The sequence below is a fragment of the Engystomops pustulosus genome, chromosome 3, assembly GCF_040894005.1.
Source record: "Engystomops pustulosus chromosome 3, aEngPut4.maternal, whole genome shotgun sequence".
NCBI lineage: Eukaryota > Metazoa > Chordata > Amphibia > Anura > Leptodactylidae > Engystomops > Engystomops pustulosus.
Genome location: NC_092413.1, coordinates 124,029,327 through 124,050,426, shown reverse-complemented (window position 1 = coordinate 124,050,426; position 21,100 = coordinate 124,029,327). Strand labels below are relative to the sequence as shown.

General features: G+C 42.8%; 1 protein-coding gene across 2 annotated transcripts in view; it reads left to right on the top strand.

Annotated features, from left to right (window-relative positions):
• Positions 1–17,407, top strand: part of CFAP206 (cilia and flagella associated protein 206) — a 162,674-nt gene extending 145,267 nt beyond the window's left edge. For both annotated transcript variants that reach the window (XM_072141995.1, XM_072141994.1), the window contains 5 exons: positions 1,354–1,552; positions 1,916–2,056; positions 3,643–3,836; positions 14,656–14,799; positions 17,041–17,407. In XM_072141995.1, the coding sequence (XP_071998096.1) occupies positions 1,354–1,552; positions 1,916–2,056; positions 3,643–3,836; positions 14,656–14,799; positions 17,041–17,274 (912 nt within the window). In that variant the 3' untranslated portion in view covers positions 17,275–17,407. The remainder of the gene's footprint in view (positions 1–1,353; positions 1,553–1,915; positions 2,057–3,642; positions 3,837–14,655; positions 14,800–17,040) is intronic.
• The last annotated feature ends 3,693 nt before the right edge of the window (positions 17,408–21,100 follow it).

Below are 21,100 nucleotides of genomic sequence, written 5' to 3'. Positions count from 1 at the left end.
TCATTAGCTGTAATGCAGACAGCTCTGCGCTATTATCTTTGGCCCTGTGACATGTCACAAATGAAGTTGTCATGTAACTCTGGCCTCCCCGGACATGTAGGGAAAATTTATAAAGAGAATTTTGTGTCAAATGGTAGTCTCATGACAGGGTTGGCTCCAGTTTTCAGGAGGTCCCTGGGCGACAGAACCTCTGCAGGCCCCTTTGCCGTGAACTCACGTGATGGCATTAAAAATTCAGAAACAAAAACAGTCTCCTGTTCCCTTGTTTCTCATACTAAACATCCCCCTCATGGTTATTTTATATAAGCCCTCAACATACCCTATGGATTCATTAGAAACAGCCCCCTTACCGTCATGGATTCATTATGTACAGCCTTATGTGGGCCCCCCAGCAGCTCTGGGCCCCGGCACCCAGAGCTGGTGCCGGCCCTGTCTCATGATGTCAAAGTATTTGTACATCATATGGTGGGCCAGCCATATCTTCCCTGGCAACAGAAAAATGATCAACTGGATTTGATGTCCCCACTGTGTGATATTCACGTGATGACGGAACAGATGTCATTTAAGCAAACTTGCCTAAATAAAACATTCCCTTAAAGGGGGTTTCCCATGAAAGAAAATTCTTAAATCTCAACTTCCTAGTGATGTTAACACAATAAAGATTATTTTTAACCCCTTTCTTTACAATTTTACAGTTTTATTGCTGTGATGGTCAGTGTAATATTCCAGAGTGTGGGCAGAGACTCTCTAAGCAGACACTTTATGATCCCTGTAGTGCTGTGAGATACAGTGTGCTGACAATCTAGTTAGATTATCAGGGTACATGTTTATAAACACTTTCATTCACTTCTGAACATTGTACTGGTATCTGACACATAGAAAGAGAGATAAGGCAGATCAGAGATGAGATGACACAATGACACAGTCAGCTCTCCTACATCTCTGCTATTCCCTGTGCCTTCCTGCTGTGCCTCCCCAGATAAAGAATCTGTCTGCAGTTCTCCTCATGCTGCTGCCAGCGGTAAGGATCTGTGTCCTGTACTGCAGGAGGGTGGGGCTAGAGCGCAGGGAGCGGAGAGAGGAATAAGCCGGCCCTAAGTCAGAAGTTACAGGGTCTTGTTTAGGGGCAACTGAAATTGTGTAAACCAGGACTGATAGAGACAGGTTGGACTTATATCTGTGAAATGCTTTATTTTTTTAATAACATTGAATTATAGAATGTGTTATTTTATTATTCTGAGTACATATAAGAAACTTGTCTTTGTGGGAAAACCTCTTTAAAGGTTTACTATTTCTAGTACTGTACAGTGATTTTTGTTAACAATTATGCACTCAAGTTTTCATCTCTTTCAGCCGCTTTTTATCTCATTATCTAAGCTGTGGAACAGCTTCCAAGATGAAATTGTACTGTTAAGTGTCCTGAGTAATATGATTGCAAACCTGCAACCGTTTCTGGGAGTCCATGAAGAGCTTTTTCCTGCACATGTCATCCAGCCACTTCTCAGTGATCTTACAGTGAAATCTGATGAAGAAAGGATTACAGAAAGTTCAGGTAACTTCAGAGATACAGGAGGCCAAGCACTTGTGAAATAGGATCTTGAAAAGCAGCGCTCTTTATTCAGTCAACCTGGAAAGGAGGGACAGGGGTATATGTGGCCACCACTCCATTTACACGACTCACACCCAGCACTTCCATTTTTGTAGTTATCCAGATTTATTTTCCATCTCTCCTGTGGATAGAAGTATTTTGTGATGTAACCCTGTTAAGAATAAAAGCGATGTATCAGTGGAAAGGAAAACAAAGAGCAGGTGCATCCACTGGCTTTGCTCATAAAAAACCTGACATAAATAGTACTTAGAGCACATTTCAATCGGGAAGTTTCTAACTTTGTAAAATACTTTCTCATTTATTTAGGAATAAGTATGAATCCCTTAGATTTTGGTAATCAGGAGTGGTATTTCCCAGAAACTACTGCTAATTATGATCGACTCCCCATTCAGTACCATGGATTTTGTGGATTCACAATTGCTACCAGAGACGGGCTACTCTTACCAGGTACTTCTAAAGAATGATCTGAAATACATGACTAGCAATTCATAAAAAGGTCCAGTTACTGCGCCTCGACATTACTATGGGGGCCAGGCAGGGGACATTACAATGGGGGCCGGGCAGGGGACATTACAATGGGGGCCGGGCAGGGGTCATTGCAATGGGGGCCGGGCAGGGGTCATTGCAATGGTGGCCGGGCAGGGGTCATTGCAACGGGGGCCAGGCAGGGGACATTACTATGGTGGCCGGGCAGGGGTCATTACTATGGGGGCCGGACAGGGGTCATTACTATGGGGGCCGGACAGGGGTCATTACTAAAGGGGATGGGCAGGGGTCATTACTATGGGGGCCGAGCACGGGTCATTACTATAGGGACCGGCCAGGGGACATTACTATGGGTGCAGGGGACATTACTATGGGGGCCGGGCAGGGGACATTACTGTGGGGGCTGAGCAGGGGTCATTACTACAGGGGCTGTGCATTTTTGAAGGGGCCCTACTTTGGACATTTTATTCATGAAGGAAGGCTGCATTCTCCATCCTAGGCTTATACTGAAGTCAGTAAGTTTGCAAGTTTATTTTGTGGTAAAATTAGGTACCTCATCTTATACTGGTGTCAAATTATACTTGAGTACATGTGGTACAAAAAGGAGGATATTGAAAAAGGAGAACTGTCAGGTGGGAGCTAGAAAAAAGGGAGGGGCATACAAAAAAGGGACACTATAAAGCGAGGTACAGTAACAAGAGAGGGTTACATGAAAAAGAGCACTATGAAGGGAAGGCTACAGAAAAGGGAGGGGGCACTATGAAGGTGGGCTACAGAAAAGGGGGTATTTTAGATTAGGAGCTGCAGGAAATTATACATCATATAGGTTGGGGTTAGATATGGGATATTTGCTGGGCACAATATTTTTTTTTTCCAGAGACGATGGTTCCGGTCCCCGAATACAAAAAGGTTGGGCACCACTGGTTTAGTGTGTAAAATCCAAGTGACAAGTTTGCTTCCCTTTATATAAGGGGGTTATCCACTACATGGTTACTTATCCTGTGGTAAGTGTCTGATTGCTAGGGATCCAGCTGCTGGAATGCCCTAACTATAAAAAGCCTGGTAGTCAAGGATCCATAGAAGTCTATGCGAATAGATTGCAGCGGGGACATTTATCATACAACATTGTATCGTGTGCCGGAATATGATATAAGCCCCACCTCGCCATCACGCTGGATACATCAGGAGGCTCCAGCATTGGCGTTACGAGTACATGCCACCTATAAGGCTTGGACACACACAGGCTATTGTGAGGCACGTAGAAGGAAAACCCCACACTGGCCCATTCCACCAGCACCTGCAACCCCTTCATGCCCACTTGGTGTGGAAGTGGTGTTAAAGAGTTGCAATTCCTGGTAGTTCACAAGAAATTGCAATTATTTTAGGGCTTTTATGCCAGAAATCTGTCATAAAAGCCCTGATAAATACCCCTCAGAGGACTTTTGGCTTTCTGTTCTTGTGATCAATGGGGTTCTCAATGGTCAGCTCTCAGCAATCAGACACAATGGAACAGTGTATAATGGCTTCATTTTGTTCTATCTAACCAGGTAACCCAAGTATTGGTATTCTAAAGCACAGAGAAAGATATTATGTGTTCAGCTCTAAAGAAGCTGCCTATAAATTTGCTCAGGATCCAGATCACTACGTTACCTTAATTGGAGAAAAAGCAAAACAGTGTGCAGAGCTCATACAGTTATTGGAGCTCCACCAACAGTTTTCATCTGTCACACCTTATTCTCAGGTATGTGCTATATGTGTGCTATGTCTTACAGTTTATATGGGAAGGTAACAGTGTAAGAGTTATCGTGGGGCGCTATAACAAACACGACCACTTGAGCCCTTGTATGCAGGAGACCTCTAGTGGGGTCATACAAACCACGGTCCAGCCGATATAATAAAAAAGGTAAATTTATTTTAGATCATACCGATCAATATTGAGTGAAATGGTACAGATTAATGGTCCCTTTAACGCGTTTCGGGTCATAGACCCTTTCTCAAAAAACGGACAAGTATATACACATAAATGCTCTGCCAGAGCCCTTAAATACACTTCTAGGTTGGTGGACTTCATGGCGCCAACAGGAGGAATTGCACTTGCGCACTGCCAAAGGCAGTACGCCGAGTGAGCTTATGGTCCACCGCGCATGCGCCAAGTTCGGCTCGCCGGAAGTGGCGTCTCCGTTGTCATGGTGACGCGTCCTCACCAGATCGCCCGCCTCAAACCTGTGCAGCGCCGCTGATGGGTTTCATACAGTGCGGATCGATCACCCAGGGAGTTAGTGTTGTCATAGTAGCACAAATAGCAATGTGTATTTAACTGGTGATATAGCACAAATAGCGATGCGCATTTAAATGGTGGTATAAAATTGGCATTTATGGACTAATGCTTAGCGCCAGATATGATATATCACCTTTACATCAGAATATAGTTATTACACAGCATACATAAAATTTTACATATAGTAAATTTGCATAAATAATCTTTCTCTTGATGGTTGTATCGTGCGCCCAATATATTGGAATTTACATGTGCACTCTATTAAATAAACAACATACTTGGAGCTACAATTGAGGAAGGTCTTGATTTGACATGAAAAAGAATTCAAGTTCACCTAAATGTTTTTTTATGAACCATGTAAAGAGTATCAGACAATACTCTACTACAAATCTGAGCTGTATTTCCACAAACAAACTGTGCACAAGACTTGTGTTGTTTCTGAAACAAAGCAGCCATGTTTTTCTAGTATGTTGGAAACCATAAATGGTTTCAAGTTCCTCTTAGGTTACTTAAAGAGAACCTGTCATCAGCAACCCCCCTCCCACAAAACAGTAACTGTTTGATGCCTTTATACATGTTTCATTGTTGCCTCTATCCATGAGACACCATTCTTCTAAAAGAGACTTTAATGGTTGTCCCATTCTGTTCTGTTCTAGTCGTGGAGGTGAGCTCCAGAATACTGTCAAACTACCACCTCCTCACTGAAAACCACCATAATATATAATTCAGTTAACCCCTTAACGACGTGTGACATACTAGTGTCACACGTTGCCTAGCAATGTTTGGAGCTGAGCCCTCTTCATACCTGAAAGGTGTTACGCACCGAAAACACCCGCGATAGGTACTAGCACCAATCATGGGTGTTTGGACTGCCATCGCCGCCAGCCATACGGCATGGGTGCCCCCTTCTTGGTGAAGATCGTCGCTCCCCGTGACGACATCAAAGAGTGGTGATCTGGTCACATGACAGCTTCGGGTCATACGAAGACTCAAGGCTGTTTTTAACCCTTCAATTACATGTCCCTTGTAGTATGGTAGGATCAATCAGATGACCTAGGGTTAAAGTACCCTATTGAGTATGGAAAACTGTAAAAAAAAAATAAAAATGGAAAAAAAACAAAACTAAAAATTTAAATCACCCCCTAGAACAGATATAAATATAAATAAACAGTAAAAATTATAAACATGTTAGGACATTTTGGGACCCGGCAATACCTATCTATCAAAATATAAAAATGTTTTTTTCTGGGGTTTAGACCCGTTTCAGAAAATATCAGCCAAGTCGAAAATGCTACTTTCCATATCGTCCCCCATAACGGCCCCCTGGAGGTTGCTTCTCCTTCCTCTGTAGGGACAGGAAATTGAGAGTATTATATGCCCCACCCTCAACCTCCCACCAGTGTTTTTCCTGTCCCTACAGGGATAGGATTGAGAGTGAAACCTCTCTCTCCTCCAGGGAGGGGGGGGGAGGTGGAATCTCGTACCCCTCGTGGGTGCCTGTTCCCCCGGGGCTTCCCTCGTCCGGCCTCTTTAGGGAGTCCTACTTGGGGTCCTCAGGCTCCGGTTGCCATCGGGCAGGTGCCGGCAGCTCTACGACTCGGTGGCGGGTCCGCGGCAGCCGGCACGTAGCGCTTCCTCGTTGCGCGACGTCACTTCCGGTTTTGCCGGAACTGACGTCCGAGGCCTCAGCGTCACGGCCTGGGGACGGGCCGCGGAAGATGACGTCAGGCGCCGGCAGCATGTATAAGACCGTGGTGTAGTCGCTGTCTGCTGAGGTCTATGGGAACAAAATGGCAGAGGAGGCTGAAAATATCCCTGGGTTCTGTGAGTAGGACGTTTGGCTGAACGCCAATGTTGCTGGCACTATATGCTGTGTTTGGGAGTCTGCTTTTTGTTAAGCATCTCTCCTGTGTTTTTATAATTAGGAGAAGGACATGTTTGTCAAGGAGAAAGTTAAGGAATGTGATAACGAGAAACCAAAAAAGGCACCGTCTAAACGCTGCCAGATATGTAATACAAAACTTGTGTCATATAAAAAGAGCTTATGCAAGCATTGTTTGGACAAGATATTAATAAAAGAGAAGTCTTTATTTATGGATGAATTAAGGGTTGTTATGCGTGAGGAGATTAAAGCTTCTAGAAGTCCACCGACGATACTGACGATGAGCAACCTTCATGTTCATATGAAATGGATATTGAGGAGTCTGATATCATGCAACAATCCGTACCTAATGACCCTAAATATCTTTTTCCAAATGAAGATATGGACGGGCTTATTAAGGCATTAAGAGATACCTTAAATATGGAGGACACAATAGAAGAAAGGTCAGTGGTTGACGAATTGTTTGGTGGATTAAGAAGGAAGAAAGTGAGAGTTTTTCCAATCATTGAAAATTTGAAACATCTTGTTTTGGATGAATGGAAAGACCCAGAAAGACGTCTAACTATTCCCAAAGAATTTAAGAACCGTTTATTATTTGACCCAGAGGAGACAAGGATTTGGGATAATGGGGCAGATTTACTTACCCGGTCCATTCGCAAACCAGCGGCATGTTCTCTGCGGTGGATTCGGATCCGGCCGGGATTCATTAAGGCAGTTCCTCCGACGTCCACCAGGTGGCTGGTGCGCTGAAGTCCGCTGAAATGCACTCAAGTACACTGACCTATTCCTGGTGAAGGTAAGTGCAAGCTCCGCGACACTTTTTGTTTTTTCCTTTTTTTTTTTTTTTTTTTTTTTTTTTATAAATATTTTATTGTATAAATTCAATTATTACAGGTTAATTGACGAATAGTGGGATAAGGAACACATAGGTACCCTCTCTAAACATCAAACGACTATTATACACATGAATAAATATAAAGTCATCAAAAAATGCCAACCTGCAATACAGACCACCTTTTTTTTTTTTTTTTTTTTTTTTTTATTTTATATAATGCGATGATCGAAATACAACCTTTATAGCGGGAGGGTCGACTAAGACAATACACAACCAGATATCTAAATCCAACATGTAAGCGAAAACCACATGCCCCCTGGCCCCCCCCCCCCCCCGAGCCCCCTAACCCTACCCCCCACCCTCTGCCCGTGCTGGAGATGTGAAAGGAGACACCAAAAAAATAGAGAATTTTAGCTAATTTATCCCTAACCTCCCATCCAGTGCGCACCCTGGGTCAAAGGAAACCTCTTTTCTCAATTTCTCCACTGGTCCCATATCAGATTCAGTCTTCTACCATTCCCATAACGTTTCTCATAGGCGCATTCATACGCCTTAGTGCGTACTACAAGATTACTCCATTGTTTCACCACTGGGGCTTTATCATCTTTCCAATGCCTTACTAATATTAGTCTGGCCAGGAAAAAAAGCTTCAACACTAGGTCGCTTTTTACTTTGGAATCCATGGGAATCGGAATCAGGCCCAATAGGCCGAGAGTTGCAACTCGTGGCAGGGGATATTGAAGCTGACTCTCTATTATCTTAAATACTTCCTCCCAATATAGACTAATCTTCGGGCAATCCCATAGAACGTGTAAGATGTCAGCTTGGCTATTTTTGCACCTATTACAATTGGAGTTTTCTCTTAAACCGATTTTGAACATCACAAGTGGGGAAAAATAAATTCTATATAAAATATTAAGTTGAGTGCATCTATGATTTAAGTTAATGGTGGATCTAACCACATTTTTATAAATATCTCGCCATTGTGCTACTGTGATGAAACCAACCTGATTTATCCATTTTACTTGACTTATATGACTAAAGTTCTGATCTATGTCGGATCTCATCAAACGATAGATCCTAGACATTTTCAGAAGTGACGTCTCTAACCCTAAAATTTCCAAGCAATTACTCCCTTCGTGTATCGTGAACTTATCGTGGTCTAATTCTTTCCTAAATGCGTGTGCAAATTGACAATACCTAAAATAATCCTTCTCCTCCAAAATCCCCTTCATACACCAGAGCTGGAAGGAGGGTAACCCCCCCTGTTCCCCCAGATGCTTCAAGGAGTGAATCCCTTTTATTCTCCAAAAACCGACATCATCCATTTTATATAGTTCTACAAAATTAAGATTGCCCCATAGGGGGGTAAATTTAAATCCCCCCTTAATCCCATATAGCCTCTTGAAGTCTGTCCAAGTATTCTCCATTAACACAACCAGTGGAAGTTTTTTGATAGCATGACCTTTCAGTTGTCCGGACTCCAGTAGGGCGAGAATAGATTCAAATCTACGCCCCACACATGTACTGAACACCTGAAATAAAATGGAGCATTTATTTTCAAGAATGTACAGAATCTGTGCTGACAAAAAATAGTGGTACAAGGAGGGGAGAGAAAGTCCACCTCTCTCCTTGTTAACCATTAATGTTTCCTGTTTAATACGAACCCTTTTCCTCCCCCATAATAATTTATTTATAATCGCTCGAATAAACCCAAACCATTTCTTGCCAATCCAACAGGGAGAGTTGGATAATACATATAACATTTGGGGAAGCAATATAGTCTTAGTAAGAACAACTCTCTCTGCCCGATTTAAAGGTAAAGTGTTCCATGTATTCACTTTATTTTTCAATTTTGCTAGTAGTGGAGCCAGATTCAGAGATATATAATCGTCCACATTTGGTGTGATCTTTAAACCCAAATATTCACATGACGATGCAATCTTTAGATCCAGCTGGGTCAAATTAAGCTGAGAGTCACTATCAAGAGGGACCAAAATAGATTTGTGGGTATTGATCTGAAAACCTGAAAACCTTCCATACTCCCGAATCACCTTCAGGGCTTTTGGAACCGATGTATTAGAGTCTTTTAAACAGAGAAGGACATCGTCGGCGTACAACATAATCTTATCCATTGGTCCAGCTAGTCCTCCTCCCCCAATCTCCCCATCAGCCCTGAGTTTTATTGCCAATGGTTCTATAAAAAAGGCAAATAATAGGGGAGAAAGGGGGCAACCCTGCCTAGTACCCCTAGACAGGGTAAAGAAGGGAGAGTAATCTCCATTTATTCTAATACAGACCTTAGGGGCCTGGTAGAAGAGTCTCACCCATTCCACGAATCTGTCACCGAGCCCAAATCTGTACAAGACCTCCCAGAGGAAGTCCCACTCCACCCTGTCAAAGGCTTTAGAAGCGTCCAATGACAGGATGGAGCGCGACCCCCCCGGTCCCAGCTGAAGGCCCGCAAACAGACGTCTTATGTTGTTTTTACCCTGGCGACCCGCCACAAAGCCACATTGGTCCTCATGTATAAGTGTTGACGCACATTCTTTTAATCTATTGGAAAGCAATTTAGCCACCAATTTAGCATCAGTATTAAGAATGGAAATCGGGCGATAAGATTCTGCCTCCAGAGGGTCCTTATTTTTTTTCGGTAGCAAAACTATACATGCCTCGTACCAAGACTCGGGTAGTCTCCCCACTCTCTGTGCCATCTCCCAAATCTCGACTATAAGGGGAAGGAGAATAGAACCGAATCTGTTGTAAATTTCTAGAGGCAGGCCATCCAACCCTGGTGAGGAATTACGTCTAGAGGATGATAGAGCCTCCTCGAGTTCCAAGATGGATAATGGACGGGATAACCTATCCGCTCTTTCTATCAATAACCTAGGAAACTGGATATTATCTAAATAATGACCTATATCTTCCACTGACACCTCCAGATCTGAGGAATAAATATTTTGAAAAAATTGTAGAAAAATATCGCTGATCTCCCGCGCATCGCCGATTGCATCCCCAGAGGAATTTTTAATCATAGCTATTCTATTTGATTCCTGTTGTTTTTTAACTTTGTACAATAGCCCTTTTGAGGGGGAACCACTCTCACAATGTGTCTTCTGGTCGAGGAAGAATAATTTCTGCAGAGCCTTATTAGCAATGCATCTATTATATTCCTCTTGAGCTTTATTAAATTTATCAAATGAGTCTGGCGATCTATTTGCCTGATATTCTCTTTCTCTTTTTTCCACTACCTCTTTTAAACTCCGCTCTTGTCTAGCCCATTGTTTACGGAGAAATATGATTTCTGAATTTATTATCCCTCTAAGGAAGGATTTCAGCGCGTCCCAGATCAATCCCACATTATCCGAATTCCTGTTAGCGGATATGAAACTACATATATCTCTCTTAATTTTGTCTTCGTCTGTTAGCAGGGACAGCCAGTGTGCATTAAGTTTCCAAAACCTACGGGCAGGTTTAATTGAGGCAGTCAACTCGAGAACCAGTGGGGAGTGGTCAGAAATGGACCGATTATCATATCGGATTTTACGCACCCTCCCTATGGCATAGTCATTGGCCAGAGCCAAGTCGATCCTAGAAAATGAATTATGAGAGCGATTATAACATGAAAATGCTGGGGAGTCCCCGTTTAGGGACCTCCACACATCCACCAAACCCACTTCCTGACAGAACCTGGAGAAGGGGGTGTCCACCGTGCTTGTGCCAACCCGCCTGCTTTTCCCCATTCGATCCTTCTTCTCTGACATAACAGAGTTGAAGTCTCCTAGAGCCAGTACGGGACATTCTCCTACCCTCTCCAGGAACCGCATCAAACTAATCAGAACCTCATATCTAAAGGGAGGTGGAATATATATTCCTGCTACCACGCATTTAATGCCTTCTAAAATACCAAACAAAAATACAAATCTCCCCTCTGTATCACACAAGGAGTCCAAGACTTGAAAACAGATTGACCTATGGACCAAAATGGATACCCCTCTAGAAAATGATGAGAAGACTGAGTTATAAACCTGGCTGGCCCACCTTCGATCTACTAGGGCTAAGGAGTCTTTGTCAAGATGTGTCTCCAGCAAAATCACGATTGCAGGAAGTTGCTTGGTAATATAATCATAGATGATACAACGCTTCAAACGGTCTTTCAACCCTCTTATATTCCATGATATGAACCTAGTGCCCATTGGATAAGGTAAGCGATAAAACTAGCACCCCATCAACATCTCCAGCAACGAAGCTTCCCTCCCCCCTAATCCCCCTCCACTGTCCTACCGTGGTAGAACTCTTCCTGCTTAGGCCACTTACCCGCCCCCGACCAACCCCTGCTCCCCCGAAACTGACCTAGAAAAAAGTACAGAATGACCATCTGTGTCGTACAGTTCATAGTCCCTTAAGATCTAACCAGTCAGAGGCTTGATCTGGCGTGCTGAAAAATTGGGACTGACCTTGAAAAATAATTTTTAATTTTGCCGGGAACATTAGTGAATAGATAATACCCTTATCTCTCAACCTTTTTTTCACCTCCAAAAAACTTTTCCTTTTTTGAAGGGTATCCCTAGAGAAGTCCGGATAAAGCGATACTTTTGAACCTTGAATTGATAAATCTGTAAGGTCACGTGCTCTTCGTAATATCATATCACGATCTCTAGAAAGTAATGTTTTACAAATAAAGGTCCGGGGGTTATTACCAGGGACGTGAGATACTGATGAGATTCTGTGGGCACGTTCTATTTCAAAATTAGAGGAGAGGTGCTCCTTCCCTATTCTCTCCAACAGCCACTCTTTAATAAAAGTTACAGGGTCCTCTCCTTCAGCCTTTTCTGGTATCCCTATAACCCTCAAGTTGGCTCTCCTAGAACGATCCTCCATTTCGGCCAATTTCCCTTTAAGAGTCTTATTTTCACTTTCCCATGAAGAGGTCACTTTTTTTAAATTACATATCTCCTTCTCCATATTAACCATTTTATCCTCCACAATTTTCTGCTTATCTCTAACCTTATTCAAATCCTCTCTCAAGAGCAAAACATCCCCTCTCAAAGCACCCACTTGGTCTGTGAGGTCGTGTATGGCAGAGTTGCAGGATTTTATCGAGTCAAGGATCTCTCTAAGAATAGCTTTTTCTCCCCCAGCTCCTGCCTCTTCCTCCTCCTGTTCTTCAGTCTCTAGCACTGCAAATCTCGACCCCTGTACTCTATATTTGGGGTCCTGACCCTCAGATTCTAGATTTTTCTGTGTTGTCAAGCCAGTACGAGTTTTCACTGAGGGGGATTTCCATAATTTATCTAATTTCGCAGAGTTATCCCCTTTAGCCCCTCCTTTCTCTTTCTCCCTAGGAGATGTTGTACCGAGGGATTTTCTTGATGTATTCTTAGGTGGCATCCTAACAGGTCTATAACCAACAACCAGAACTGCCAACCCCTTGAAGGAAAAATCACAGCAGATATTTACAAATAAACAATATATAAGACCAGACTGATGAGGGTAAACTTATAACTCTTATGTAACTCAAAAGGTGGAGCCCCCTCAAAGCAACATACAGACTCGATAATATCTCATATGCATAAGCCCTATGACGGTAAATTCTGTACAGTATCTACTAAAGTCCAATCAATCCATAGGAGGGAGTTAATATTAAAATGAAGTCCAAATGTTGCAAGCTGGTTAGTAGCAGATGGATGCTGACGGAAAGGCAGTTCCTCGTAGATAAAGTTAATTTAGAAGAAAAACAGTTTTTTTTAAGGCTAGTATTTAGCAAAGCGGGCAGACTCAGTTAGTACCATTTAGTACCATTTAGTAGCACATGTTAGTAACAGATAAAGGGAGGCAGAGGAAATAATGGTAAGCCGATACATCTCACCCATCCTGTAGAATGGCTCCAAAAGACTCCAGCGATCAGCAGACACATAGCCAGGAAAAGAAAAAACCAGGCATAGGAGACATAGAAGGAATAAGAGGGCCACCGGATCCAACTCCTGACCACGCCGACACCATGGGGGGCACCCAGGACACACCGCCTCAGCAGCGATCCCTGAGACCACTTCACACCTGGCAGCGCTTCATCCAAGACGACGATCCAGCCCAGGCTCCAGCCTGCTTAATGAAACTCCAGCTCTCCACTTTCATGCGCACGGAGCCAGGAGCAAAGAGCCCCACAAAATCAGTGGCAGCAAATGGGTGCAGTGAAGCGGATCCCCGGGCAGCCGACCAGCGGAGAGACAGTGGCGCCGGAAAACGGGGGCCTCCGAGCACCGGAGAGCCACTGCCACCGTGTCCACCCGACCAGGCAAGGGAACCGTGGAGGCCGCGGAGTCAAGGTCCAGGATCCACCATCATCGGCGTCCGACACGCGGCGACGCGGTCAGCGGGGGAGAGCAGGTGAGGTTGGCGGGTCAGCTGTGCAGCGTGACGTCTCTACGTCATGCCGTTACGCCTCCCTCAACTCAGAATGACTTTTTGTTTTTTAAATGCGGCGGTTTTTCCGAATCCGTCTGGTTTTCATTCGGCCACGGCCCCCATTTCCGTTGTGTGCATGCCAGCGCTGATGCGCCAAAATCTGATCGCGTGCGCCAAAATCCCGGGGCAATACAGGGAAAATCTGCGCAAATCGGAAATATTCGCGTAACACGTCGGGAAAACGCGAATTGGGCCCTTAGTAAATGACCCCCAATGTGCCCAAGGTTGATGTCCCCATTTCCAAAGTAGTCAAAAAAACGTATTTACCTTTCGAGGATTCTACCCAGTTAAAGGATGCTATGGATCGGAAGTCAGACTGTCTTAAAGGGAACCTACCACCACAAATCTACCTATAAAGGTAGAACGGGTGGTAGGTGGATCAATGGGGCGTGAGGATTAGCCCTTTTAAGGGCTAATCCTCACGTCCCCGCACTTCTTTAGTAACTTTTATTTTACTTTTATGGTAATTTTATTATGCGGCTACTGGGGCGTGGAGTAGCCGCATCTGAGTTTACACGAGGCGGCTACTCCACGCCCCGGTAGCCACTTTACCCCTCCTACTCACCATCTTCGGCGCGCAGCTGCTCGTAGCTGCGCGCCCTCGTCCGACGATCCTGCAGGCGTGGGCCTGCTGTTCTGCGCATGCGCAGATGGCAGGATCGTTGGACGGACCTTCACTATAAAGTGCAATTTGTTAGCAAAAAACAAACCATCACGCCACTCTTTATATGGAAAAATAAAAAGGTTATTGATTTTTAAAGGTGGGGAGTGAAAAATGGAAAGGCAAAAACAAAAAGGGACTGGTGGTTAAGGGGTTAATTTTTCATATAAAAAATCCATCCAAAATTCTGACCACATGCATTCGCCCTTTTTCAACATTTTTTGTAAAGTTTTTGTAATGTTTTCAGTCCAGTCTAGACTCGAGAGAAGACACTTTTAGATATTATAATTTCACAACAAGACTACAAATGGTGTGCTTACTTTAAGGCTACATTCACACAGATGTGTGCCCGCCATACCGTAGCACGGCGGCGCGGGGAGAGTAAGAGGGGTGAGTGTCTGGTATCTGGTTTACCATTTAAATTTCATTTTTCTTCAAGGCTCAAACTTCTGAAAAACTACTAATGAAACCAATTACGAAGTGTAATAGCAGCACACAAACAGATACGCACATTCTGGAAACCAACATTGTGAAGTCATATGAGTGGAATGAATGGGAATTACGGAGAAAAGCAATAAAACTGGTATGTAAAAAATGAAAGGAGACATTTATCATATATTTTACACAAGTTTATGATATAAATTATGAGAGTTAAATTGCAAGGTAGATTCAACGCCTAAGGGTGCATTGACACACCTGTATGCCCGCCGTGTGCTGGAGAGGAGGTGGCCCCTCCTCCCTCCATAGGAAACAGCGGTGCATGGCCGCACACCAGGGAAAAGATAGAGCATGTTCTATCTTTTCCTGGTGTGCGGCACGGTACCCCCGCCATTGCCGTCTATGGGGACGTATATGCGGCTGCAGAGTTGCGGCCACACGTACATCCCCGAAGATGGCCGTGTAAATGAACCCTAACTGTGTGATTTTTGCAACATCTGAGCCCCAAATACTACTTTTCATCTTAAGTGACACCCCCCTGCATCCTCTAAACTTGACCCATCTCAGGAAATATGACTCTTCTCTGCAGATTTGCATATAATTTTATCTTTATTTATAGATAAACGTGTGGGATTTCACATAAAAGAAGAAATTCTAGATAGGACATTTCATACTCTACCTAAGGGTGCTTGTAGGTTAATGGGGTAAAATCTGGTTCCCTTTAACCCCTTGCAGCAAATCTCCGGCTATATCGGGAGGGCTCCCAGGCTGTGCTCTCTACATACAGATCGAGTATTTTCTGCATATTGCAGCAAACACCCACTGTTAATACCCACGATTTATACCAATAAAAAGTCAACTTGGCAATGCAAAATCAGGGGATTTATCTCTCCAAATGAGTTTTTATTCTGTAGAACAAGGCGAACATAAAAAAATATATATAAATGGTATATTGCCATAACCATACTGATCCATAGACCACAAGTAGCATGTTATCTATGCTATTGGGTGAATGAGTTCATTATTATAATTTATTTTTGTGCATCCCCCCCCCCCAAAAAAAACAAGCTACTAAAGGTTAAACAATGGGGTTACTGTAATGCGGTCTAATATTTAAAATGGGTCCACTTTTTGGAGGTTTTTATTGCCCTACTTTCTTAGGGACTCAGCACCTGAAATCTGTTCCAACAAGATCACCCTCCAAAACCCCATAGATGCTCCTGCCCTCCTGAGCCGTACTGGGTGCTCCTACAGCAGTTTGTGCCCATGTGTGGGATATTATTGCATTCTAGAGAAACTGGGTAACAAACTAAGTGATACTTTTTCTTCTTTAATTCCTTTGAAAAAAAATTACATTTAGAGCCCAAAGCAAGTTTTATTGGGAAAAAAATTTCACTTGTACAAGCCGTAGTTTATACTTTCTATAAAACATGTATGGTAACAATAAAAAAGGCTTCACTGTTCTGGTGCCTCAGAAACTTTTCAAATGCATAATGTCACCTAAAAGCAACATTCTCATTTTATCCTGCATTAACGTGTACATTTTAGGGCAAAAATGTTTTAATTTTATTGACAAAATTTAAAAATTCCTAATAGCAATTTTATGATATTTTAATTCTTGTGAGATGCTTATAGGCATAGAATAGTTTGAGAGGTGCAGCTTTAAAAATGGGGTGATTTGTCAGGGGTGGGGGGTCTAATAAATAGAACTTTTAAAACCCCTGATAAGATGAATTGTTCTCTATAATAATTTAGGGTAAACTGAAATTTACTTAAAAGGTCCTAATAAAATAAAATAACCTATAAAAAAAATTATGTTAACATAAAGCAGACATATGGTTTAAGTTAGTTAGCAACCAAATTGGGCTAACTGTATAATGAGCATAACATTCAGAATTTAGAAATTCAATGAGGTGGCGGTCTAAGGCGCAGCCTCTTCCCCGGTCCCCCCCCCACGCCATAGGTCAGCGGTGACTGCCAAGCTTCATGCGGCTGTCAACGCCCCTAGCCCTGCCCCCTCATGAATACGCCGGACTGCTTTGAGCTCTGTCCGTCGTGTCTATTGTACAGTGTGACTGCTAGTGTTATCGGAGGGTTCCGATAGCTGTGTAACAATATTGCACCGGAGATCGCGCTAGGAGCTGCTTACTTTAGTTTTTATGGGTGACAGGTCCACTTTAAAGGAATAAAAATGTATGTACATATATTTTGAGGTATCCCCAGCTATAAAAAGCACAGTGGACTATACATCTCTGTACAGTGAAATGTGCTGCAATTTACATTGCACTTCACAAATGTTTACAGGTGAAAATGCATTTTAAAGAATGGATAGAAATGATATGTAAAATGGAATAATATAAAAGTACCTGTTGTTGTTTTTTTACAGACAAATTTGCGACAGAAAGTGACTCATTCTATGCAAACACATGGCAGCCACATGAGACGGGAAAATTTCAGTCAGGTTTATCTTCCAAAACAAGTGGGCACCCAAACAAAACGGGATAGCGCTACCAATGTCCCAAAGCCACAGATCTTTCTATCGGGGCTTCGTGGATGCGGTTTATCAAAACCTACCAATATGGTTAAAGTGAATCTAACAAGAGATGTAGAGGAATCCTAAATTCATGGCACGTACATTTATAAGCGATCATCTTGGGTCTTGCAAAAATACTGATGTTTGTTGTGTGTTCTACATAATTGTTCTGCTTTATTATACAAAAATACAAAATAAAGCCTATAACTGTACAATACACAATCTAGTTCATAGAGTTAAAGGAAATCTACCATTTAAAAAACAACTACACATACTTACATACGCTCCTTTTGATGTTGATACCGGTTGTGTTCTTCACTAGGCTTGACATCCCAGGACCACCTAGAAAAGAAACTTATAATTAGCAGGCTGGAGCACGGGGACAAGGTGTCCTGAGCTCCGGGATGCTAATTATGCACACCCTTTTTGTGACATCTCACATCTCCCAGGCTGGGAGAGGGAGGTGTGGGGTGTTCATAATTAGCAGCTAATTAGAAGTTTCTTGTGTAGGTGATCATCCCGGCGTGTCAAGCTTATCGAAGACCACCACTGGGATCAAGATGAAGAGGAGACCATTTATACTTGCCTAGAGATGGGTCCAATGAGGCGCAGTACTTCGATGAACACGGAGTAGTACAGCACCGTCTTCACTGTGCAGGCAGCAGTGGAGTAGGTAACTAAATTTTTTTTATTTTAATAGAGGGCAAATGAGGCTTGCTAAAGGGTGATTTGGGACACTAAATGCCTGAGACTAACTTGCATATTTTTAAAACACTTTTTTTGCCAAAATGACAGTTTTAGGGCTAATTAAGAAATGATCATGTATCAGTATGAAAATGACGACCAGTAAAAGTCTTGGTTAAAAAGATGACCATCCAAGTATCTACCATCAAAATCAAGCATGATAAACCAGGAACACTTACTTATAGATCCAGGCACCATGACTGTGGTAATCTTCTTATGTGCTAATGAGCCAGAAGGACTCTGATGGTTGTTATTAGAGACTCTTTGTGTTGTAGTTTCACAGGCTGTTACACTGTTCAAGGGGCATTTCTCCCTCCAACTGTGTGCTGAAACATTCTGTTCTGTCGTGAGATGACATCAGGCAGAGGGAAAAGGGAGGTGTCGAGGATCTATATAGAAGAGGGGGCGTGCATAAATTATGTTGTGACTGAGCCAGGAGGCTCTTGACTAGCCTAACGGTGAGCGCCTCCGGCTCATTTGCATAAAGTTTATAACTGCATATTTTGGTATAGAAGACAGCCCGGAGCATGCCAGCAGGAGGTCTCCATCACCCCTAAGGTGACAAGCATAGGTGTGGGGACAGTCTACCACCCCTAAATGTGGTGGTAGATATCCTTTAAAGCAGCATGGGAACATGGCTCAGTTGAGATAGATGGCTCTGAAGTACATATGTTCCCTGATGTATCTAGCAGAACCTGCAAATGAAATATGTTCTTCAACCTGTTTTGATAAAAAGCAGCAAAATGGGAGCTTTTTACCGTTAGGGCCAACCCTTCCATCTTATTGTCAGGAAGCATTCCTCTATTTATTATCTATGTAAACCTAAATACTTTGAAGGCATATTTGATTTCCTGGGCATTGTATCCTTTACCTTTCCTAACTGGCATTCGATGGACAGACATTTACTATTTCCTCAACACCAAAGGCGATAAAGTCAAGCTACCCTTGGGCAGGTGATAGGCGATTCTGTAGTTTTTAAAAGAACCTCTACGTCTTCTCCATCATTATGAAATGTCTGCACGAAGATACAAAAAATTGCTGTTCTGTTTTTTGATCATAGTGGCAAGAGACACTGGGGGCTGGTTAACAATCGCATGCGTTTTACTGGAAACAAAATGCAATGTGGCCAAGTCCCTCTTCAACACTAGTGGCAAATGTGACCACGACCTTATTCTGCTTTTCCCTTGTTAAGTCATTACAAAACCAAAAGTTTATTAGAGAACGTGTTTTGTTTTCTCACACAGAACTCTTCTAGTATGGTCGTTAAAGCATTAAGCGTTATTGTGTTCTATATTTACTAATGGGAATTTCCAAGTTCTCTAGTAGTAAATTGGTCAAGCATGACACCTCTAGTACAGGGGTAAGGTCAGAGAAGAAACTGTTGACAAAGCTTCCACTTACTAGCACAATAACACAATTGAAGTCAAATAATGGGGCACATTTACTGAGATCCTTGCGCCAGTTTTCTGGAGTACTTTGCACATTCTTTTTAGTGCAAACTGCTTGCACAGGTATTTAAGAAGTGCCTGCACCACATTTGTGTCACACGGAGCCGTTTTGTGGCGTAGCTGCACTATGCTTAACACGTTAGCGACCGAGGAGCTGAGCTTTCTCCATACACAGAGGGTGACGGCTGTATAATACAGCCAACTCCCGCCTCTTACTACCGCAGACGGTGCTGGCACCGATCGCGGCAGTAAACCTGTTAATTGACGCAGTCGAACTCGCACCTAACTTAAATGCCGGCCGCCATCTTGGATGGCCGATTGCCGCCCCCTGTAACGTCATCGGAGGGCGGCGATCGGTTGCTATGGCAGCCGAGTCTCATTGAGACTCGTAGGCTTGCCATGTGCAACGATTTCTAATAGCCAGCAGAGGGCAGGCTATTAGAAATCATTAAAATATTGGTATTTACTGCAATACAGTAGTACTGCAGTATATAATATTAGCAATCGGACCCTGCAGGGTTAAATTACCCTGGAGGATCTAAAATAATGGTAAAAAAAAAAAAAATTTTAATTTAAAAAAATAGTGAAAAAAAGTAAAAGTTAAAATCACCCCCCTTTCCCTAGAACTGAAATAAATATAAATAAACAGTAAACATCACCAACACATTAGGTATCACTGCGTCCCAAAATGTCCGATCTATCAAAATATATTAGCGATTTTTACCGGCGTTTAACCCCGTAACGGAAATTGCCGCCCAAAGTCGAAAAATGCCACTTTTTTCCCATTTTGAAAAATATAAAAAATTCTATAAAAAGTGATCAAATGCCAATACAGTCCTCAAAATGGTAGCATTAAAACATCATCAAAAGTCGCAAAAAATGACACCACCCGCAGCTCCGTGCACTGAAGTATGAAAAAGTTCTTATTGCCAGAACATGGCAAAATTAAAAAAACATTTTTGTACAGAAGGTTTTAATTTTTTTAAATGTATGAAAACATTATAAAACCTACACAAATTTATTATCCTTGTAATCGTACCGAACCAAAAATAGACATGTAATTTGGGGCGCTCAGTGAAAGCTGTAAAATCCAAGCCCACAAGAAAACGGCGCAAATGCGTTTTTTCATCATTTTCACTGCATTCTGAATTTTTCCCGCTTCCCAGTACACGGCATGGAATAATAAATACCATCACTATGAAGTTTTTTGGTTCTGAGTTCTAATAATGGAGCGAGATGCGGTGGCGCTTATCACGGAATGAACTCCCCGGTACGGTCTTTAAAATTGCATAAGTTTATTGCAATAAACTTATGCAATTTTAAAGACCGTACCGGGGAGTTCATTCCGTGATAAGCGCCACCGCATCTCGCTCCATTATTGGAACTCAGAACCAAAAAGCTGCAAATACCTACTGGCCTCCACCTGGGCAAATATAGGTAAAGAAGGTCGGCGCCTGGAACCTCCCTTTATACTCTACATGCACATTTAATTGTGCTTCAAGGTGAGCACCTATTTACTGACTTTTTAGATCTGAAAATTTTTTATCCCACTACACAAGGAGAGTGCTCTTGTCCCCTTTTTGTTTCCCTCTACCCTGAGACTTCTGGGTCAGAGCAATCCCTGCTCACCCAGCTTCAGTCTCTCCCTCCAGGTTTCCATTTTCGCATCACTATGAAGTGCAATTTGTTACGCAGAAAACAAGCCCAAACAGAGCTCTTTA